Source organism: Schistocerca americana, chromosome 3 (assembly GCF_021461395.2).
Source record: "Schistocerca americana isolate TAMUIC-IGC-003095 chromosome 3, iqSchAmer2.1, whole genome shotgun sequence".
Classification (NCBI taxonomy): Eukaryota; Metazoa; Arthropoda; class Insecta; order Orthoptera; family Acrididae; genus Schistocerca; species Schistocerca americana.
The window spans coordinates 746,729,406-746,754,041 of record NC_060121.1 but is presented as its reverse complement, the minus strand read 5'-3'; the positions used below and the strand labels follow the sequence as shown (position 1 = coordinate 746,754,041).

Genomic DNA, 24,636 nt, shown 5'->3' with positions numbered 1-24,636 from the left:
TTGTGTTAAGATATTTCAGTGTACCTAAAACTGTCCTGCTACGAATCACGAATTTAATAGTGCTTGCTGACGAACTGTAACGTATGGAAAAATTTCGACTACATATTTCTAATCTGCCACTAAAATCCAGTAATATTAATGGAAAGATACAATACTGGCCATTAAAATTGCTACACTACGAAGACGACGTACCACAGACGCGAAATTTAACCGACAGGAAAAAGATGCTGTGACATGCAAATGATTAGCTTTTCAGAGCATTCACAAAAGGTTGGCGCCAGTGGCGACACCTACAACGTGCTGACAAGAGGAAAGTTTCCAACCGCTTTCTCATACACAAACAGCAGCTGACCGGCGTTGCCTGGTGAAACGTTGTTGTGATACCTCGTGTAAGGAGTAGAAATGCGTACCATCACATTTCCGACTTTGATAAAGGTCGGATTGTAGCCTATCGCGATTGCGATTTATCGTATCGCGACATTGCTGCTCGTTGGTCGAGATCTAATGACTGTTAGCAGAATATGGAATCGGTGGGTTCAGGAGGGTAATACGGAACGCCGTGCTGGATCACAACGGCCTCGTATCACCAGCAGTCGAGGTGAAAGGCATATTCTCCGCATGGCTGTAACGGATCGTGCAGCCACGTCATGATCCCTGAGTCAACAGATTGGGACGTTTGCAAGACGACAACCATCTGCACGAACAGTTCGACGACGTTTGCAGCAGCATGGACTATCAGCTCGGAGACCATGGCTGCGATTACCCATGTCGCTGCATCACAGACAGGAGAGCCTGCGATGGTGTATTCAGCGACGAACCTGGGTGCACGAATGACAAAACGTCATTTTTTCGGATGAATTCAGGTTCTGTTTACAGCATCATGATGGTCGCATCCGTGTTTGGCATCATCGCGGTGAACGCACGTTGGAAGCGCGTAGTCCTCATCGCCGTACTGGCCGATCACCCGGCGTGATGGTATGGTGTGCCATTTGTTACACATCTCGGTCACCTTTTGTTCACATTGACGGCACTTTGAACAGTGGACGTTACATTTTCAGATATGTTACGACCCGTGGCTCTACCCTTCATTCGATCCCTGCGAAACTCTACATTTCGGCAGGATAATGCACGACCGCACGTTGCAGGTCCTGTACGGGCCTTTCTGGACACAGAAAATGTTCGACTGCTGCCCTTGCCAGCACATTCTACAGATTTCACACCAACTGAAAACGTCTGGTCAATAGTGGCCGAGCAACTGACTCATCACAATGTTGATGAACTGTGGCATCGTGTTGAAGCTGCATGGGCAGATGTACCTGTACACACCATCCAAGCTCAGTTTGACTCAATGCCCAGGCGTATCAAGACCGTTATTACGGCCAGAGGTGGTTGTTCTGGGTACTGATTTCTCTGGATCTATGTACCCAAACTGCTTGAAAATGTAATCACATGTCAGTTCTAGTATAATATATTTGTCCAATAAATACTCGTTTATGATCTGCATTTCTTCTTGGTGTAGCAATTTTAATGGGCAGTAGTGCATTAGCCTATTGTAACTCACTCATGTTCACAAGCTTCCTTATGCAGGGATAACCAAATAACAGAAAATAAAAGTCGCAATGCTGACCTCGTAGCATCCTCGAGGACACTGCTGAGAGGGTAGAAACGTGACGGCTCCTTGGACACCTCGCAGAGCATGCGCTGTCGGCAGTCCTCAGACATGACCTTGAGGAACTCGAAGTAGAAGTCGAGTTTCTGGAGGCGATGGCGCACATAGAGCAGCTCGAGGTCCGGCTCGACGCCCGCCTCCAGGTAAGCGGTGGCGGCGTGGTGGGCGTGGCCCTGCAGCAGCATCGGGTCGTCGTCGTCGGCGGGCAGCGGGCCCGCGTGTCCGGACACCACCCCCGGCGCCGCGCCTGCTGGCGCCGCGTAGCCCTCCACCACCAGCGGGTCGTCCAACACGTACACGCTCGCTGTGTGCCACGCCAACTTATCACTGTTCTTAATCTAACATTTCCTAAGTACAGCACCTGATTAACGATTCGTTACACAAAATGTCCTGATGAAAAAAAATCGCTACCCCAAAAAGTTAGTGTATTGAATTTTCTGGGATACTTTTTATAGGTAACACATTTAAGTGATGAATATTGCAAGATCACTGTAACTGCGAGACAAAGCGTTGTAAATGTGAAATGCTGGTTCATTAATAACCGGTGTAACCCTCAGAATGTTGAATGCAGACTTGCAGACGTGCATGCGCTGTGTTGTACAGGTGCCAGATGTCAGTTTTTGGGATGGAGTTCCATGCCTGTTCCACTTGGTCGGTCAATTCTCCGACTGTTGATACTGTATGTGGTTAACGCTGGAATTGTGGTCCATTGATGTGCAGTTTTTGCTCGATTGGAGACAGATCTCATGATCTAACAGGGCAAGGCAACATGACGATACTCTGTAGAACATTTTGGATTACAACAGAGGTATGTGGCCAAGAGCCATCCTGCAGGAAAAATCGCTTAGATGCTGTTCATGAATGGCAGCACAACAACTCGAATCACCAGATTCATATACAAAGTTGCCTGTTGCACTTGGTCGGTGAGTTTTGCGACTGTTGATACTGTATGTGGATGACTCTGGAATTGAGGTCCTTTGATGTGCAGTGTGTGCTCGATTCGAGACAGATCTGATGATCTAACAGGGCAAGGCAACATGACGACACTCTGTGGAACATTTTGGGTTACAACAGAGGTATGTGGCCAAGAGCCATCCTGTAGGAAAACATGCTGTTCATGAATGGCAGCGCAACAACTCGAATCACCAGATTCATATACAGACTTGCAGTGAAGGGGCGTGCGAGTGCTCCTGCTGTCATACGAAACTGCTCCCCAGACCATAACTCAATCAAGGTATAGATACAGTGCGCCTAGCACGCAGGTAGGTAGAAAGGCTGGCTCCAGGCCCCCAACTGGCCTCTTTCTAACCAACACACGGTCATTACTGGCAATGAGACAGTACAGCATTGATCACAAAACACAACTCTGGCCTCCAATGTGCTCTCTCTTGACACCACTAAAGTCGTAAATTGGGATGGTGTGGGGTCTGTGGAATGCACGCTACTGGGCGTCTGGCTCGGAGCTGTCCTTGAAGTAACCGATCTGTAGCAGCTCAAACTACTGCTGCAGATCCAGTAGGATGCGCCAGAGTATACCGAACGCGATCGTCTTTCTTCTCAGTAGTGCCACCTGGGCGTCCGCAGCCTGGTCTTCTTGCGACAGTGCATTCTCGTGACCACTGCTGCCGGCAATCAGGTACATATTCCAGGAATGCCTTTGTGCAATATCACGGAAGAAACATCAAGATTCTCTTAGCTGTTTGATACGACCTCGTTGAAGCTCACAGAGCTGTCGTCTTAAATGCATTCTAAACTAACATCAGCGCACCACGTCTGGTCTCAAAGGTAACTAACGCTCTTGACGGTTACGGAATGTATTTAAAGAACACCTGATTTTCATCCTCATAGTGGCGCTACTAGCGCCACTCTTATGCGACTGGCGGGAAATCTGAACAGACATCATCTTTCAGATGTAGAAACACGCCTACCAACTTTAATTTATGACGCGCAATTCCCTCTTGGTCTTGCAATGTTTTCTGTCCGTGTTCTTTCGAGATTCTGCAAAAATGGAAGATTTTCACGGTCTAACTTATATTAAAATAACTACTCTGTTCTATTTGGTTTCATTCTAAGGTCTTTTAGATTCCGTTAGAGAGACCCATCTGTAACCTCCATGTCCATTTTTACTATTATAGTTCGTTAATATTTACGCAACAGACTCGTTAGCAGGTAGCGCTCACGTCAGTAGAATGAATTCGTTATTAGCAATGACAGGGTACCTTAACTATTACGAACAGGCTTAGGTTTCTTGTTACACATTACTTATGAAAGAAAATTTTGAAATAGTAACAGTTTTTAACCTCAAGTTTCAATGTTCTCTACATTTTTTCTCAGCAAATCTGTTCCAAATGACACACGGCCATGCGACGTACCAATATTCTGAGTAGTCCATTAAACGAAATTTTCTGACGGTGATCACTAGTTTTCTATCTGCTTTGATGGGGCCCGCCATGAGTAACTCTTCTATGCCAACCTTTTAATCTCAGATTATCACTTGCACCCAACTTGCCCCATTATTTGTTGGACAGATTCACTCTCCTTCTTTTCCTAAAGTTCTTATCCTCTGGAGCTCCCCCAAGTATCGCGGAAGTTATTCCTTGATGTCTTAGCACATGTCCTATCATCCTGTCCCTGGCTCCTATCGGTGTTTCCCATACCTCGCTCTACCCGCCGATTCTTTAGAGAATCTCATTTCTTATGTTACGTCTACCTATTATTCAGCATCCTTCTATAAGATCACATCTCAAACGCTTCGATTCTTTCCGGTTTTCACTCAACTCATGATTCGTCCTGTATACAATGCTGTGCTCGATTCTACATTGTTGTGTGCATTTGTAGAAATTTCTTCAGATTAAGGCCGAAGTAAAGTTATTTTTATCAAGATGCCCTCTTTACCAATTCTAGTACGCTTTTTATGTTCTTGTTCCATTCGACATGTATTTTTTTTTTTTTTCAGAGTGGTATAATTCCTTCACTTCGTCTGCTTCGTGGTCCACAATTTTTTTATTCATTTTATTGCTAATCTTACTTCTGCCATGCCTATTTACTTTTCTCTTACTTCGGATTACTTTCAGTCCACATTTCTATTCAACAGGTCCTACAGTTCTTCTTCACTGTCACTGACGACAGCAATGTCATCAGCGAAACTTATCACTAACATTCTTTCATCGTAAATTTTCTTTCATTTCAGTCACGTTTTATCGATATGTACATTGAACTAAAAGGGCAAAAGACCATTTCCAAATCTCATACCTGAACAGATCGTTCTTGACATTCCGTCTTGTTCATTATGTATCAGATGATGAAGAGACAGAGAAAGTGTACGAGAATACTGAAGGGGTAATTCATTATGTATAGGGAGATGAAAATGTAACAGTCATGTGGGAATGGAGTGCTGTTGTAGGGAAAGAAGTGGAAGAAAAGAGTTACAGGCGAATATGGGATGGTACTAGGAATGAGAGAGGAGAAAGACTAAGTGAGTTCAGCCAGTATTAGGGAATACTCAGTTCAAGAATAACAAGAAGAGGAGGTACACTTGGAAAGTGCCGGCAGTTACGGGATGATTCCAGTTATATTACGTTATGGTCAGACAGAGATTCCGAAGTCAGGTATTGGACTGTAAGGCGTACCCAGGAGAAGATACAGACTCGGATTGCAATTTATCAATGATGAAGGACAGGTTGAATTTTAAGAGACTAATCAGGAGGAATCAATGCGCAAAAAAGTGGGAATACGGAAGTACTAATGAATGAAGAGATACGCATGAAGTTCTTTGTGACTATAGATTCTCCGATAATGAACAGCTCAGTAGGTAGTTCACTTAAAGAGGAATAGGTATCTCCAAAGAGGGGAGTCACGGAAGTTGGCAAGAAAGCCATAGAAACAAGGATGGTAAGTCACGAAATAGATGAAGTTAGGGAACTCTGCTAACTAGCCTGCAAAATAACCCTGATGGACGGAGCAACCTCTCGCAAAAGGGTATTAATGGCCAAGAGAAATCTACTAGTATCAACCATAATACTTCCTTTGAAGAATAAATTTCTGAGAATGTACATCTGGAGCTCAGCATTGTATCGTAAGGAAACATAGACTGTGGGAAAACCAGAATAAAAGAAAATCTATGCATTTGAGACGCGTTGCTGCAGACGAATGTTGAAAATTATGTGGGCTGGTGAGGTAAGGAATGAGGAGGTTCTCCGCAGCCTCGGCGAGGAAAGGAGTATATGGAAAACACTGAGAAGAAGAAGGAACAGGACAATAGGACATCTGTTAAGACATCATGGAATAACTTCTATGGTACTAGAGGGAGCTGTGGAGGCTAAAATCTGTAAAGGAAGACAAAAATTGGAATACATCCAACAAGTAATTGAGGACGTAGGCTGCAAGTGCTACTCTAAGAAAAGGCGGTTGACATGTGAGAGGAATTCGTGGCGGGTGACATCAAACCAGTCAGAAGACTGATAATTCAAAATAAATAAATAAATAGATTATCTCAAAATCAATTTAGCCTGAGTTCGATTTCTTGCTCCTGTCACTCGCGGTCTCAAAACTTTGGATTTAATATTTTAAGTAAGTATAACCCCTTGTAGGTGCGATCCGTCTATGAGAAATTTCAATGAAGCCAATAAAAACTCGGTCTATTTTAATACTCGGTGATGTTGAAAACTTTTAGACGCTTGAGGTCAACATAAATAAAACTTCCACGAGAGATCTTCATTATAAGAGCTACTAGTGCCTCGCATTTCTGAGCCACCACAGTCGCACCAAGCGGAAGATTCCACAATTTTCGCAATTGTGAGTGCGATAAATTGAAGATACAGTTTTCATCTTTGGTACGCCAGTCTAGAGGGCTAACTAAAAAGTCCGTGTAATTTGCACGATTATTTACGTATATAAGCCGACTTAGAATTTTCATTTGTGTGACATCTCTTATGCCACACAGGTTTCATTCAAAATTTTACAATGTAATATTTTACGATTTGAATCTTTTCCAATAACGTTTTTGCATCATCACCCGTGAGTATCACAGTATATCGTACATTTTCGAACATTTGCGAGTGCGAAGAGAAACTCGTGCCATATCGTCATTTGCGTATTGTAATTGTGCTTTAAAGAAAACTCGCTCAAAAATAATCCCTCCTTGATTACATTGTATATTTAAGTGAATAAAATATATTTTTGAGAATTTTCGAATGCTTGCGAGTGTTTGGTATATGCTTTATACAAATTTAGTACGTTAAATGTGTCTGTAGCTAAGGTTTCCCGTCGGATAGACTGGTCGCCAGATGCCATTTCGCAGACTTGCTTATCGATGAGGATGACATGAAGATGAAGACAACACAACGCCCAGTGATTGAGCGGAGAAAATCTCCGACCCGGCCAGGAATCGAACCTGGACCCCTCGCATGGCATTCTGCCGCACTGACCGCTCAGCTATGGAGGGAGACTGTAAATAGGTGTATTTAAAAAAATAAACTGGTGATCCCAAATTTCAGTGCTTATCTACGTGAAGAAATATACGGTTTCATGATTTTCCTATGTCCGAGTGTTACTACGTAGTAAATCGGCGTTTGTGTTTTACACTTGCTGTAAATAACTAACATATGGTGCCACATTAAGTTTTCTCGTTTAACAGGAGTGCATTATATTATCTTGATTAATCGTAAATTAACGCTCTTGCCCAATTTGTTTTAGGGAAACAGTACATTTTATACCAAATTTTTCTGTTATCGTGATAGCTATCTTGTTTTGGCTCTTAATCGCTTTCGTTCTTAATGGCAACTGGTAATACTTGTAGTATGTCAAGCACATAAATTAAAAGAGAATCAGGAACATTAAAGTTGTTTCTTTATTTTTATGTAAAATACTGCACCAGCAAAATTTCAGCCCAACTGTGTCTACTGTTCTCGGACACGGAATGAGTTAGTTGCTATTCGTTAGTAGTTGGAAATCGTCCTGGACTCGCTATAGGAAGCTGCTGTGCATGGATGTTTTGGGAGGCCTACTGAGAGGCATGTTCCTGGTAACAATGATACCTCAAGTGTCCTGTCTTGTAGACACTGTCTCATCGACAGGAAGTACAGGATCCGTCACTACTCCTCCACTTCACTGTGAGTGGAATACGACACGTAAGGATTATTTTCCCAATAGAAAGTAGTCTCAAGATGTTACTAACAATTTCGAGGTGCTGCCTTGCACTGAAACTGAAACTGAGCCAGTGAGATTCTTTTCAGCTGTTGTGAAACGTGCTGCGTCCCATGTTTAGGGAGGCAAACGCAAAAGTGTAGTGTGCTATGACGAATGATGGTACCCCTTAGAGAAGTGGCAGCAAGAGTTAGGAAGAAGTGCCATGACCACTTAGTCATTGCCTGTGGGAGCTTATTCAGCATGATGAAGATGCTATTCCGGCAACCACTGAAGGTTCATCCGTTGGCACATTAAGGTGAACGTTGAGACAACCGATGCCTCTCGTTTGTGCCCGGGTGTGATAACTGCGTCATTCAGAGAAGGTCTAGAGTACCAGCCTTGCGCACGGAGTTTAAACGAAGATCACACTCTACAGAATTGTACCCATAGCTTATCGTGGCCCCTGCCTATGAGTCGGGGAGAAGGTCTACCTACAAATGCTATGAACATAAGTTTGTTTTTCCTTAACGTATCTGCCATGCTAAGTCGTAGGGTCAGTATTGCCTAGTGTGACCAACTTTCCAGTTTTTCACGGGATATCTGGTTTCACAGCAGTTTTTTTATCCTACCCGCTCCATTGCTGACAATCTGTTTTTTCCGAGTATTTAGTCAGTGATCCCTGTTATAAGTACTAATACAGTGAAGTACTGTCGATATTTGGGCAGAAATCACATTAAAAATCGGACAGGTGAACTAGCAACAGTTTTTCATACCGTTAAATATAACATCAGCTACAGAGGTACGGACTGTGGTAATAAACTATGGAAGGATGCTTTCCATAACACTAATTTGTAGATGTAAATAAATACTTAAAGGATTCATGTAATATAAATATACAAATCCGTTATTTTTTCCGATTGTATCTGTGTGTTACACTGAAGCCCCATAGAAACTGGTATAGGCATGCGTATTCAAATATGGAGATACGTAAACAGGCAGAAAACGGGGCTGCGGTCGGCGACGCCTATATAAGGCAACAAATGTCTGCCGCAGTTGTTAGATCGGATACTTTTGCTGCAATGGCATGTTATCAAGATTTAAGTCAGCGCACGAGCGATGGGACACTGCATCTCCGAGGTAGCGTTGAAGTGGGGAGTATCCCGTAGACCATTTCTTTAGTGTACCGTGAATATCAGGAATCCGGTAAAACATCAGATTTCCTACATTGCTGCGGCCGGAAAAAGATCCTGCAAGAACTTGACGAACGACGAATTAAGAGAATCGTTCAACATGACAGAAGTGCAATCCTTCTGCAAACCGCTGTAGATTTCAATGCTGAGTCATCAACAAGTGTCAACGTACAAACCTTTTAACGCAACATGACGTGTGTACCCTTGATGACTGTACGACACAACTCTTTACGCCTCGCCTGGGCCCGTCAACACCGACATTCGACTGTTGCCAGGTCGGACGAGTCTAGTTTCAAATTGTATCGAGCGGATGTACGGGTATGGACACAATCTCATGAATCCATTGACCCTGCATGTAAGTAGGGGACTGTTCAAGCTGGTGGAGGCTCTGTAATGGTGTGGAGCGTGTGCAGTTGCAGTGATATGGGACCCCTGATACGTCTAGAAACGATTCTATCAGGTAATACGTACGTTGGCATCCTATCTGTACCCATTCATGTCCATTGTGCATCCCGACGGACTTGAGTAATTCCAGCAGGACAATGCGACACCCTACAAGTCCAGAATTGCTATAGAGTTGCTCCAGAAAGACTCTTCTGAGTTTAAATGCTTCCGCTAGCCACCAAACTCCCCGGATATGAACATTATTGAGCATATCTGGAATGTCTTCCAGTGTGCTGTTCAGAAGAGATCTCCTCCCCTTCGTACTCTTACTGATTTATGGACAGTCCTGCAGGATTGGCTCTGAGCACTATGGGACTTCTGAGGTCACCAGTCCCCTAGAACTCAGAACTACTTAAACCTAAGTAACCTAAGGATATTACACACATCCATGCCCGAGACAGGATTCGAACCTGCGACCATAGTGGTCGCTCGGATCCAGACTGTAGCGCCTAGAACCGCTCGGCCACCGGCAGGATTCACTGTGTCAGTTCCATCCAGCACTACTTCAGACATTAGTCGAGTCTATGCCACGTCGTGATGCGGCTCTTCTGCGTGCTCGCGGGAGCCCTACACGGTATTAGGAAGATGTACCAGTTTCTTTGGCTCTTCAGTGTACACGTCATAACAAAATAAATTTTTGTACGGACTAGATCAATATTTTCCTCCGTAGACCCAAAAATGAAGTGATCATCGCAGGTGTCGGAAACATCAGAAGCATAATATGGTGTGTCCCAGTACAAAAGTTCAAGATTCACGGTTATGACGGGACCGAACATTCGAAGCAAAGAAGTCAGTAAATATGGGCTCTAAAATCAATACCTTAAGTGCTATGACCAATCCACCTTCTAGGTTGCAGAAGAAAAGATTTGTTTGACAGTGTCGTAGCTCTTAACGTAAGCATTTTGAAGCCCACATTTGTTAGTCTCCTTTGCTTCGAATGATCATTCATGTCATATCCTTGAATATTATATCTGTGGAAAGGAGTGCCCTTACAGCTGTCAGATAATTGTGAAACTTTACTATAGATTACGATCAGCTGTTTTTTTTATGCTCAATGCTACCGCTTTCGAACAGCAGGCTGTCGTCAAGCCGAAGCCACATCGACAGGCAAAACCTAAAAAGTGTGCAGATCGCAACACTGAGAAAATAAAAATTATGGCTTTAAATAACGCAGAAATTGTTTACGAAGCGGAACTAGCTTCCCACTACAACTTTCAACTGAATAAGTACGATGGAGGTAGAAAAACGTATTTTGTGTTACAGTAAGTAATCTCCAAAAGATACTAATCTGTAGGAGACGCACACAAGACGAACATACATTTCAAACTGAAGAAAAAGATAGCGGACATGTAAAAAAAATTAACACCAAAGATGAAAATCAATTTGCTATGAATCGTGGAAAAAGGTCATAACGGCGTGTTTGTGGCTGTAACATCGATAATGTATACATCTCAAATGTGAGGTTTTTGGAATATTTTGGACTACATCGCCGGCCGAAGTGGCCGTGCGGTTAAAGGCGCTGCAGTCTGGAACCGCAAGACCGCTACGGTCGCAGGTTCGATTCCTGCCTCGGGTATGGATGTTTGTGATGTCCTTAGGTTGGTTAGGTTTAACTAGTTCTAAGTTCTAGGGGCTAATGACCTCAGCAGTTGAGTCCCATAGTGCTCAGACCCATTTTGGACTACATCTACTTAACAACGACGTAAACAGTGAAGTGCCTTCACGAAAAACTTACTTAATAAACGGCATCAGCAAAGCATAATCATAAAAACACATATAGTGACATGTGTGGTGAAGGAAAGCTTTACAAAACATGCAATGCCAAATTGATAAAAAGGACATAAGAAAACAACGAGTTAAACTCGTTTAAGGTTATGTGTCACGCATAAGTGTATGTGAGAGAACTTGTGTTTTTTAATAATATCAGTCAAAAAAGTGTGTAAACAGTGGGGTGTCAAACAGCGTTGTCATAACAAAGCAATATTCGTAAATACAATTATCGGATTTTGTATCACACTGATCTTTTATCAATGTAGTCAAGCAGCTATTGCAAAACGTGTTAACACTGTCAAACCGGAATCTTATAAAGTTAAGCCTATGTAAACAAATGTCAAGAAAATATATTATAAAACATCATATTATAACCTATACAGTCTTGTCTCATAAATAAAATATGAATATGAGGGGGCTACAGATTTTATATGAAGGTTACAACATAAATTGGACATTTATGTACATAAAAAATTGGATACTTCATGTAATACAGATATGGAAGGGGGGACTGGGATTGAAAGGGGCTGTGATTGAAAAATCTAATGGTCAGGGAAATATATTATGCAACGCAACGAGCTTACCAAGGAAAAGGAAATGTGTTAAAATATAAACTGGGTTGGTGGGGGGGGGGGGGGGAGAGTGGTGCGGGGGAGGTGGGGAAAAAGACGAGGGACCAGGAAGTGTAGGGATACGAAGACATGTACAAGTGACATACAGAAGGCACTCGTTATGTTGCTCATTAACAACCTACAGCGAGGGCAGTGAGTCAACAGAAGAATAATACAATAAATAAGAACAGATTTCACACATATGGCAGCACTAAGCAGAAAATTATTTTTTTTAATCAGTTATAGCTACCACAACAGACAGTAAGGGCACAACCAACTATAACATTGGATATGTTTACACAGCTAACTGGTTAAGAGAAAAAAGGGGGGGGGGCGGGGTTATATGATAGTTTACTGCAATATGCTGCGCTTTAACATTTGTTAACACCCAGTACTAGATTCAAAATTTTGTAAAAGTGTGCCAAGACTGTTGCAACTAATATACATGGAACGAAAAAATTATTATAAAAAAACAATTTCAGAAGAGGAAAGAAACACAGGACTCATTCATAGAGTGTTGTCTTATAAGCTGTGTATTTATACACTTGCCACAATCTGTATAACTAATTATTCCTGTAATACATCTGAAAGTGCCTACAATATTTATCTTCTAACAAGATGATTGTCAGCCCATTACATTAACCAGAAATTATTAAAAGTGGGCTGTGGTTTCTATAGGAAGGGGCGAAGAAAGGTGCAGTTGACTTATTATCAGAACAATAGGCTTATAAAAGTTGTACTAGCACACAGTAAATGTGGCTAAGGTCAAAAGCAAATCTGGGGTGGATATAGGATGCGGAGGGGGTGGGGGGAGTGGGTGTAGACTAGGATGGGTAACAGAGACAGAGAAGGAATTAACGAAATGAGACGGACAAAAGAGGTACAAATTGGGGAGGTTTCAAAAAAGGCATGCTGAAGGAACATACCAAAAATCACAAGTAAAATCATGCTACACCTGACAAGGGCTGATTGGTTTACTTGGTGGGTATACTCCTTAGGTCTGATCATTTCCATCTAGTTTATCCTACACAGAATTTGTTACAATGTTACCACTTAATTCCAACGTTTCAAACCCAACATTATCAAAAATCTTTAACAAACAGTATTAAAATTAAGTTGCAGACAGTGCATCCTCTGCAAATGAAGCTCGTAATTTTTAAAATATCATGTTATTTTCGGTACTTTTAGCTCTTATGATACCATATTCTCCGAAAGATAATTGAAAACTGGATATTAGTAAACTAGCTGTCTATCGCTTGCTTAACCTCCCAGCATCCCCTACAAAGGGACCAAGTTGCAGGAGTCGAACAAAAATACGGAAATTACATTGCGATGTGGTGACCATGGTGGCCAGGGGAGATGCGACAATTCATCATCGTTCTCACAAAGTCAGTCCTAGACGACACGAGCTGTGTGAACAGGAGCTCTGTCGTCTTGGAACACAGCATCACTGTTGGGGAACGGTCATCGTATCATGAGATGGACCTGATCAGCCAATATAGTCACATAATCCACTGATGAGTGGTTTTGTAATTCCAGCTCGTTCTGAAATTCCCAATTTTTGGACCTCGCTTTGACTGATTAGGTGTTGACAAGATTCGCGACTGTGACATTCAGCTCTGCAGTGACTTTTGCATCTGTCATCCTCTTATTCTCCGTTACAGTCCTCTTCAATGACCGTCTGTGCCGGCCGATGTGGCCGTGCGGTTAAATGCGCTTCAGTCTGGAACCGCGTGACCGCTACGGTCGCAGGTTCGAATCCTGCCTCGGGCATGGATGTGTGTGGTGTCCTTAGGTTAGTTAGGTTTAATTAGTTCTAAGTTCTAGGCGACTGATGACCTCAGAAGTTAAGTCGCATAGTGCTCAGAGCCATTTGAACCATTTTTGAATGACCGTCTGTCAACACACACTTTCGTTCGCCTTGTGACTTAACAGGTGACGTTCTTTCGCCTTACTCGTACGCAATATAAATCTTCGATTCGGCTCCATTGGTCGTGGAAGTACCCACCATAGGAGCACCAACAGTCTTCCCACGTTCGAATTCACTTAGCTCCAACATAATGGACTCACAGCTACATAAAACACTGTTCTGATCACGACTCACGCTTGCAACGTACTGCGGACATTGCACAGGTGCCGTTCTTAGTCAAATTCAACAGCGCAACATGCAGGCTTAGCTAGCGTCTACGTTTATGTTCAAGCATGTATTTCTTACGGTATTTTCACATTTTTTCGGTACCCTGTATATCGTGTGTATAGCAGGCTTCAGTTAACGCTGATTAAAATGGACACAAGATTATTTAAAAAAAAAAAAAAAATAGAACTGTGGCGCTAGCCATTGCTTCGGACAAAAGAAAAGTAGCAGGTAGTATGGTGCGGCAGCTCACCGTGGTCGTTGTCGCGTTCGCGGTCGAGCTCCCTGGCGGTGTCCGGCGGCCGTGCCGCCTTAGCTATCTTGTGCGTGCGTGCGTCGCGGAAGCGCGGCAGCCGCTTGCCTGACGCGGCGGCGTGCCACACCTTGGCCACGCGCGCCGCCGCCCCCGACAGGAAGGAGAGCCGCTCCGACGCCGACGTCGGCTTCGCGTCCACTTCCGTCACCGTCGCCCAAGCTCCTGCCGGCGCCTCTGCGTCTTCGTCGTCGTCGTCGATCTCTGCCTGCGCCTCCTCGTCCGAAATCTCGTCGCTGCGTCGTCCAGATGCCATTAAACAACGACAGATCACTTCTCCTGTCGCGCACTAGGCAAGGACTGAGAAGTTCAAATGAGTAACTTGTCGTCCAATCCCGATTACTTGTTCAAAAAGTGGAAAGGCAGTCTTATGTCGAAACATAGATTATTCCTTTTTAGCAAACTTCAGAAGTTGATACATATCCTGATTCCTAGTTTCAGCAAAGCTATATTGTCATCTTCAGGTCATTGGATAAGTAAATTATAAAGCCCTACGTGTCGCACATTTCCGTGTGGCCACTGAAAACATGAAGGTAAACTAACAAAAAAGACACTCACATGCAACTCTAAGTACACTAAAATGAAAGCCATAACTTCATCAGCAAGAGGAAGAGTTGTCACATACATAAGATGGAGCACATTCGCTGCTGTGTCAAATGTGTTCAACTAATTCCTCTCCCCAACCTGTTCATCTCAGAGTAACACTTGCAACCTACACTATGTGATCAAAAGTATCAGGACACATATCTGAAAATGACTTGCAGATTCGTGGCGCCCTCCATAGCTAATTCTGGAATTCAATATGGTGTTGGCCCACCCTTAGCCTTGATGACAGCTTCCGATCTCGCAGTTATTCGTTCAATCAGGTGTTGGAAGGTTTCTTGGGGAATGGCAGCCGATTCTTCACCGAGTACTGCACTAAGGAGAGGTATCGATGCGGGTCGGTGAGTCCTCGCACGAAGTCGGCGTTCCAAAACCTCCCAAAGGTGTTAAACAGGATTCAGGTCAGGACTCTGCGCAGACCAGACAATTACATCGATGTTACTGTCATGTGTCATGTAACCACTCCGCCACAGGCCGTGCAATACGAAAAGGTGCTCGATCGTGTTGAAAGATGCAATCGCCATCCCCGAATTGCTCTTCAATAGTGGAAGCAAGAAGGTGCGTAAAACATCAATGTAGGCCTGTGCTGTGATAGTGGCACGCAAAACAATAAGGGGTGCGAGCCCCCTCCATGAAAAACACGACCACACCATAACACCACCGCCTCAGAATTTTACTGTTGGCACTGCACACACTGGCAGATGACGTTCACCGGGCATTCGCCATACCCACACCCTGCCATCGGATCGCAACATTGTGTACCGTGATTCTTCGCTCCACACATTTTTCTACTGTTCAATCGTCCAATGTTTACGCTCCTTACACCAAGCGAGGCACCGTTTGTCATTTACCGGAGTGATGTCTGGCTTATGGGCAGCCGCTGGACCGTGAAATCCTAGTTTCCTCACCTCCCACCTAACTGTCATAGTACTTGCAGTGGATCCTGATGCAGTTTGGAACTCCGATGTGATGGTCTGGATAGAAGTCTGCCTATTACGCATTACGACCCTCTTCAACTGTCGGCGGTCTGTCAGACGCGGTCGGCCTGTACGCTTTTGTGCTGTACGTATCCCTTCACGTCTCCACTTCACTATCAAACGGGAGAGTGCGAACATACAGATATTCAGGAGCGTGGAAATCTCGCATATAGACGTATGACACAAGTGACACCAAATCACCTCTCCACATTCGAAGTCCGTGAGTTCCGCCGAGCGCCTCGTTCTGCTCACTCACGATGACTAATGTCTACTGAGGTCTCTGATATGGAATACCTGTCAGTAGGTGGCAGCACAATTCACCTAATATGAAAAACGTATGTTTTTTGGGTGTGTCCGGATACTTTTGATCACATAATGTACGTTTTCAGTTATTTCCTGGATGATGTATTCCAATCTCTGTCTTCCTCAGTTTTTACCCTCTACAGCTCCCCGCAGTACCATAGATGTTATTCCCTGGTCTCTTAAGCATCCCCTATCATCCTGTCCCTTTTTCTCGTCAGTGTTTTCCATCCACTCCTCTCCTCCCCGATTCTATAGAGAACATGCTCATTCCTTATCAGTATACCTTTTTTTAACATTCTTCTGCAGAATCACATCTCAAACCCTTCGATTATCTTCTGTTCCGATTTTCCCACATTCCATGTCGCAGTACCATACAATGCTGTGCTGAAAAAATACATTCTCAGAAATATATTCCTCAAATTAAGACTTACGTTTGGTGCTTGCAGGCTTCTCTTCGCCTTGAATGCCTTCTTTGCCTGTGCTAGTCTGATTTTTGTGTCCTCCTAGCTCCGTCTGTCATTGGTTATTATGCTGCCTCGGTAGTAGAATTCCTGAACTTCATCTACTTCCTGATCACCAACCCTGATGTTAAGTTTCTCACTGTTCTCATTTTTGCTGCTTCTCATTACTTTTGTCTTTCTTCGATTTACTCATTACACTGTTCATTTCATTCAGCAGATCCTGTAATTCCTCTTCACTTTCACTGAGGATAGCAACGTCATCAGCAAATCTTATGATTGATATACTTTAAATTTTAATACCACTCTTGGACCTTTCTTTTATTTCCGTCATTGCTTCTTCGATGCGTAGGTTGAACACTAGACGCGAAAGATTACATCCCTGTCTTAAATCCTTTTTAATCCGGGCACTTCTTTCTTGATCTTCGCCTCTTATTGTCCCTTCTCGTTGTATTACATATTGAATATTAACCGTCTTTCAATATAGCTTACCAAAAATTTCTCAAAATTTCGAACATCTTGCATCATTCGACATTGTTGAACGAATTTTCCAGGTCGACAAATCCTATGAACGTGTCTTGACTTTTCTTTATTCTTGCTTCCATCATCATCATCACAACGTCAGAATTGCCTCTCTGGTGTCCTTACCTTTCTTAAAGCCAAACTTTCGTCATATAACACATCCTCAATATTCTTTTCCATGTTACTGTATATTATTCTTGTTAGTAGCTTGAATGCGTGAGCTGTTAAACTGACTTTGCGATAATTCTCGCACTTATCGGCTCCTGCAATCTTCGGAATTGTATGGATGATGTTTTTCGAAAAGTCACATGGTATATCGCCTGACTCACACATTCTACACTCCAGCGTGCGTAATATCATTTTTTTTTTTTTTTTTGGCAATTGCGATAGTTATTTTTGAAATTCTATTGGAATGTTATGTATTCTTTTTGCCTTATTGACTGATTATCAACATACAAACATCCGACAGTAAAGGACGTACTTTATTTTATCTATTTGACGCGTAATTGACTTGCAGATACAGTTATGGATTTTATTTTAGTATACTTAATCCTCCATAGGAGCGTCTTTTGATCAAAAATGGTTCAAATGGCTCTGAGCACTATGGGACTTAAGTTCCGAGGTCATCAGTCCCCCAGAACTTAGAACTACTTAAACCTAACTAATCTAAGGACATCACACACGTCCATGTCCGAGACAGGATTCGAACCTGGGACCGTAGCGGTCGTGCGGTTCCAGACTGTAGCACCTAGAACCGCTAGGCCACTTCGGCCGGCGCGTCTTCTGTGAGTTAACCTCCATGTTTTTACTAGCCACATGGCAATGTGAATGTGCGACACGTATTCAATGATCTGAAGATAGGAATATAATTTTGCTGAAACTAGCTATCAGAATATGTATCAGACACGAACTGGGGAATAAAACTATTTTGGAAGCTTCGATACAGAGATCTCTCTCCTTCTGACAATGTCAGGTAATAACAAGTCTCCATTTTAGAATAAGAAGTATATCGGTGATAGAAACTGTAGATTAGATTAGATTAGTTTTTAGTTCCATAGATCCGTGCTGAGGAGATCCTCGTGGATGTGGAACATGTCTTTTTTTTTAAGCTGAAATAACAATACTAATAGTATGAATATATACAATACATCATTTGATTCTATTAAAAAATTCGTCAATGGAGTAGAAGGAGTTGGCCTCTAGCAAGTCTTTCAGGCTCCTTTTAAACTGATCCTTCTTTGTAACTAAATTTTTTATGTTTGCTGGCAAATTATTGAAGACGAGTGTTCCTGAGTAGTGGACCCCTTTTTGAACTAAAGTAAGTGCTTTTAAGTCCTTGTGCAGATCATTTTTGTTCCTGGTACTGTATGTATGAACTGATCTGTTTGTTGAAAAAAGAGATATATTACTTAGGACAAATTTCATTAAGGAGTAAATATACTGAGAGGTAGTAGTTAGTATACCCAGTTCTTTGAAGAGGTTTCTACAGGACGTCCGTGAATTTACTCCACAAATAATACGTATTACACGCTTTTGGACTCTGAAAAATTTTGTTAAGCTTTTTCATTTTTACGTCGCCTAGGTCTGCTAACACTCGAATTGCAAATACAGATTTGTTAAGGCGTTTCTGCAGTTCTGTGGTGTGCTCCTCCCAACTGAATTTATTATCAAGTTGTAATCCCAGGAATTTAAGACTGTCGACCTCTTCTATCTGCTCTTCTTCATAGTTAATGCATATGCTGGGTGGGAACCTCTTACAGGTTCTGAATTGGATATAGTGAGTCTTTTCGAAGTTTGATGTAAGTGAGTTGGCTGTAAACCATTTATTAATATCCATGAAAATATCATTAGCAGATCTTTCTAGAACTACACTCGACATACTATTTATTGCAACACTTGTGTCATCTGTGAACAAAACGAACTCTGCTTCTGGCAGTGTAACTGATGAGAGATCATTAATGTACACAAGAAAAAGCAATGGCTCTAGGATGGATCCTTGTGGGACACCACATGTAATTTCTTCCCATTCTGATGATGACTGATAACTTAATTCACTAGTCCCTTCCACTGACACCCTTTGTTTCCTGTTAGTGAGGTATGACTTGAACCATTTTGCAGCACTGCCCGTGACATCATAGAATTCTAATTTATTTAAAAGGATGTTGTGGTTCATACAATCGAATGCCTTTGACAAATCACAGAAAATACCTGCTGCTTGTAACTTGTTATTTAATGAATTAGGTACATTTTCACTGTAGGTGCAAATAGCTTTCTCGATATCAAAACCCTTCAGAAATCCAAACTGTGTTCTTGATAATATGTTACTTGTGGTCAGATGGTTGAGAAGCTGCCTGTACATTACTTTTTCTAAAATTTTTGAGAAAGCTGGCGAAAGTGAAATCGGTCTGTAGTTTGATGGTACAATATGTCACAAATTCCTTACACACGTGCGGAATTGTTCAACTGTAATTTTAACTGAAACATGTAATCAATTTTTTGAAATATATTTTGTATTTATTATGGAAAATTTCACTGCCTGACAAAAAACTGAAACACCCATAGCCGGAGGGGAAAAACCCTCTTTGAGAAGGTATGTGATGTTATTTCAATAATTACAGTATTGAGCCAAATTTAAAAAGAGCTCGACAGTTTTCTCCCTCTCGCCTGCTTCGGTGTGGCGGAGGTGACGTCAGAGGTGGTCCCACATGTGTTCTGTCGGGAACAAATCTTAGAGTCTTGCTGGCCATGGACGTACCAAATATCACACAGCCAATTCGTAGAGGGACTTTCCTTGGGTCGACGAGCGCTTTCCTGATGAAAAATGGCACCACAATATTGTCACGTGAGAATTAATGCATGAGGACGGTGGATGTCGGATATGTGACTTTGTGCCAGTAAAGTTCCATCAATCAGTACCATCCGTGGCTTGAAACCATATCCAAAGATTTCCCACACCATGAAATAACAATGCTGTGTCTCTGCAAAACGTTTGCAGAATGGGTTCTCCCCAGGCCACCGCCATACTCACCGACGACGGTCACCCAGGGTAGTGCACTAGTTGCTGAATACAATACGCAGCCATTCATCAGCAGTATTCCTGGCCACATAAACATACTAAGTGAAGCTGTTTGTGTTGTGATATTAACGGGTGGTTACAGTAATTCCCTTGACCAGTTGCTGCTATGTTGCAACCAATGGTGTGGAATGGCACAGAATGTTGGAGGGAGTCCATAACTTGTTCTCGGATGGTAGACACAAATGTGAAGGGTTTACGAGATGCTCGGTGAGCAGTACGACAGTCCTCCCTTATGTCTCTCTCGGTTCCACTATGGTCAGGGGACATCGGCTGGTACTTACTTTTCAATTCAATGAACCTTACCAACTGCCGTATACTTCAGGTTATTTTATTTTATTTCGAAAACAGCCTGTTTCGGCCTTTCATTTTGCCACCTTCAGGACCCACATGCTTTTTTCGGATCAACGGACTTATCGTATAGCGCCATAAAACTGGATAACGTGAATCCCAGTCGCTTTGCAACTGATTGATACGAAAGCTCCGCATTAAAATTTTGTCTTATAAATTGTGGTCAGAAACAGCCTGAAAAGCTTGTAAGGATGTTTCAGAGTAGCTTGTGCTGAGAAATAATTATTAAGAAAAATATTCGTTACGTTGCGCCGTTTCCGAGGCAATTACCTTCGAAGTTAGCCAATCAGATCGTTGCACGCACACATTCAAGCCGCCCGTCAATACAATTAGTGTCAGTTGTTCTCACAGTGTAAATGATAGAGCACGAGAGTGCTCAGCCTTAGGCTCGTGTTCGATCCTTGCTACCGTCCCATGTCCTATTTCTATATCGCTCTCTCGTTCGGTGTTAGGAAACCAAGTGAACGTTACAGGACATAGTCTCTGGCGGGCGTCTTTAATTTTCGCGCAACAGCCTGACTAACTTCAATGCCAATTAACTCGGAAACGGCAAGACGTATCGAATTTCCTTTCTACGCAATTATTTCTCAGTACTACCTATCGTGCAACACCTCTACAAGCTGTTCAGACTGCTTCTGACTACCGTGTACGAGGACATTTGTCTGGGACATTTGCTTTTCCTTGTTAACTGAAAATTTGGTTTAAAAAGTCTAGAAAAAATAAATAAAAGTGACATTTAAAAGTCTTACATGATCTTAAAGTTTTCTGTGAGTGATGTCTATTTTAGTGTTGTTTTGCCAGTGCGTGATTAACAGAGCTGTTGACTGCATTGTTTCCAGCGTTGTTTAGTTCAGTTTTTGAAATATTCTGAGTAAAACTATAATGGATGACAATGAAAGTTATGAGGAGCCAAAAAGTACATATCAATATGAGAAACTGAATTTTAGTTTGAAGTCTCATAGGGTTCACAAATTGTTTATTAGCGGTCTTCTACGTAATATATGCTTCATTATAATTACTTTAATGCAAGTATAGATAGGTAAATTGCATTTATCAGATATTGTTAAGTAAAGGTACGATAAATATAAGTACATTTCATAACAGGATTGACAACCGTCTGTAACTAACACAAATTAAATAAACTATATGTTTCTTAAGAGTAAAATTACAATGAACTTGCATTGTTCTGTAACGTTCTGATTTTTTACCTTCGTAATTACCATTTATTGTGAATGTCAGGTCATATTGTTATTTGCCTCATTAATATAACTTAAGTCTGATTTTCCTTATATAAAATTCAAGGCAAGATGCACACGGCCCTAATGATCTTTAAATCTTGTAGAAGCGAAAGATACTGTAAAAACATTATACAAAACAATCATTCCAGGGTCTCTTCTGGCAACACAAAATTAATAATCCACACTGGTAGGGAAATTTGGCGTAAAAGGAAGGAGAGTAAAGAATACGCAAAAGAGTATCATCAAGATACTGGTACAGATTAGTAAAAAATAGTCGCTCCCTGGAGTCCACACAGCAGCGTTATCAGAGCACATAGTCCTATATCGAAAAAATATGCAGAATGTTGAAGGAGCCACTAATCAGTTGTAGTGACACACTTGCTGTGCAACCCGCGTCCATGGCAGGCGTCGTTAATTCAGGCTTATGCTATATTGTCATCTAAGATGTAGTCGTGTCAAATTCTTTTTCTCTCTTCAGGTAGCAACATTTAAAATTTATTACCCATGTCCTTGACTTTGTTACTACCATTTAAAATGGACACAAAATTTTGTAAGAACAGAGACGCTAGCAGCACTTTTGGACTAAAGAGAATTTATTGTGAGACAAACTACATACTTTTTCTGTGGTACTGGATAGAGCCTTTGAAGAGGACTCCAGGGACATAACACGTGTAAAATTTCATCAAATAGTAACAGCGCCGAAAACATATAACCCGATTTCAAGAAAAGAGGCCCCATAAATATCTGTCTAATATTGCAACATGATAGCAAAAACTAAACTTAAGTCATGGTTTGAGCGTTTCTTATTATGACTGCCACATCAAGTGCTCAAAATGTATACCTTGAACACAGATTCAGGGCAGACAATCATCCGTGTTGAATTCCGAGTAGACTTATGTAGCTCAGATATACGGCATTTCATGTTTTCGCCAGTGGTCGATGTTTGTTTGTATACTTCTTGTTTTAATTTTCTCTACAGATAAAAGTCTAGCGGTTTTCAGTCTGATTACCGTGCAGACCATTTTGTGTTTCCTGAACTAGGTCCAACAATGATATCTTCTTTTAAGGTGGTCTATAATTGCGTGTGTTTCCAATGGACTTGGCATCCATCATTTTGTCACCACATGAATTGCCTTATGTTCTATTCGATGTCTTCCAATAACTGCGACAGCATATGCTGGGAACTGTCTCTGTAATTACTTAGAGTCCCATTATTAAAACAGGGACCACTTAATCGATTACTGAAGCTCGCATCACACAGGCGGACGAAGGTCGTTGTTTACTCACATCTCTCAGCGAGGTCGGATTTCCAATTGACCAGCAGTGTATCTCACAAAGATGGTTTGTAAATTAGGCGACATATGTAAACAAAATCTAGCGTCGAACATCGAATCGCTTTTTGCAGCTTATGTAGACATTATTCGGAGAAATGAAACCGATTTTAAAAGAGGTTACCTCAAAGACGTTCACAGAGCGAAATTTGGAAATGATTAAACGCAGTGAGGCTCAACATTCGAAAACATTCTTCTCATTGATCCAACTCGCACAGCCAAGCTACTCAGTAGCAGCCTGTGCGTTGTGTATTACCACCGCTAAAATATCTCAGTAGTGGCATGCGCCTTGCGTATTATCACTGCTAAAATATTAGTTGTATTTCTCTCATGACTTACTGTTATTTACCGTTGACTTATTTTATTCATCACATTGCCATTTCCATGAATATTTTTATACTGTTTGCGAAGGCAGATCTTGAGTGCTACGGTGATCAGAATCTCTTTCAGAACGCTACCGAACCGCTGCTCTTAACAATTTTGTGATTTCCTCCATCAGCAAAAATGTATTAACTTGCTCAACTGTCGTATAAACTGTGAATGTCCGGATATGTTCACGAGTAAGTCATCCGTCCTACAACATCAGAGCACAGAATGAGGGGCAAGTGCACAGGTAAACACAGGAACCGTTCCTGAGGCGATTTGGAACACTTGTGCGGCGCTGCCTTTCTGCGGAAAGATGTTTCTGCTGAGTGGCCGGGCGGTCTGAGGCACCATGTCACGGGCTGCGTGACCCTTCCCGCCAGAGGTTCGAGTCCTCCCTCATGCATGGGTGTGTGTGTTGTTCGTAACATATGTTAGTTTGTGTAAGTCTAGGGACCGATGACCTCAGCAGTTTGGTCCCTTAGGAATTCACACACACTTGAACGGCATTTTCTACCAAGGAATAAAACTGTACAATAAATTACCAAAAGAGATTAAAGAAATTGCAGAAATACACTTATTTAAAAAGGCAGCTAAAAAGTACCTGTTATGCAATACATTTTATACATTGAAGGACTACTTAGCTAAAACAGAGTAGGGGTTTGATAAAAAATGTTATACAAATAAATAATAATAATAATGATTATAAAATATCCGACATTCCACATTACCCTTCATTTTATGTTTTTTATCCTTCTTTCTTTTTTCCTTTCTTGAAAAACCTACCCCCAAGCTATGCATAGCACAATACTAACACCTCTTCCTCTTTCTGAGCTCAACATCTCACTCATTATGGAGGGATGCTGACTCAGTTTTTCAGCATAGAAAATGGGAAGTTGCGGTACAGAAAATGGCCAGAGATCACCAGCGCGTCTGTGTGTGTGTGTGTGTGTGTGTGTGTGTGTGTGTGTGTGTGTGTGTAGTGAGTTTAAATTGATCTAAATTTGTAAATACTTTGACATTTCCTATACCCCTGTAAAAAGAGATCTACGGATGAATAAAGATACTACTACTACTACTACTTGAATATTTTTTTTGTGGAGCCTGGGACTCTTCCTTGCTCGGCTTTTCGTAGGTAGCATACAGGCGTACTAAGAAGT

General features: G+C 42.0%; 1 protein-coding gene across 1 annotated transcript in view; it reads right to left on the bottom strand.

The window, feature by feature from the left end:
• Positions 1 to 24,636, bottom strand: part of LOC124606018 — a 70,975-nt gene that overhangs the window by 30,718 nt on the left and 15,621 nt on the right. Inside the window, exons 2-3 of the mRNA XM_047137980.1 lie at positions 14,198 to 14,493; positions 1,628 to 1,973 (exon numbers count right to left, since the gene is read on the bottom strand). Of these exons, the coding sequence (XP_046993936.1) occupies positions 1,628 to 1,973; positions 14,198 to 14,493 (642 nt within the window). The remainder of the gene's footprint in view (positions 1 to 1,627; positions 1,974 to 14,197; positions 14,494 to 24,636) is intronic.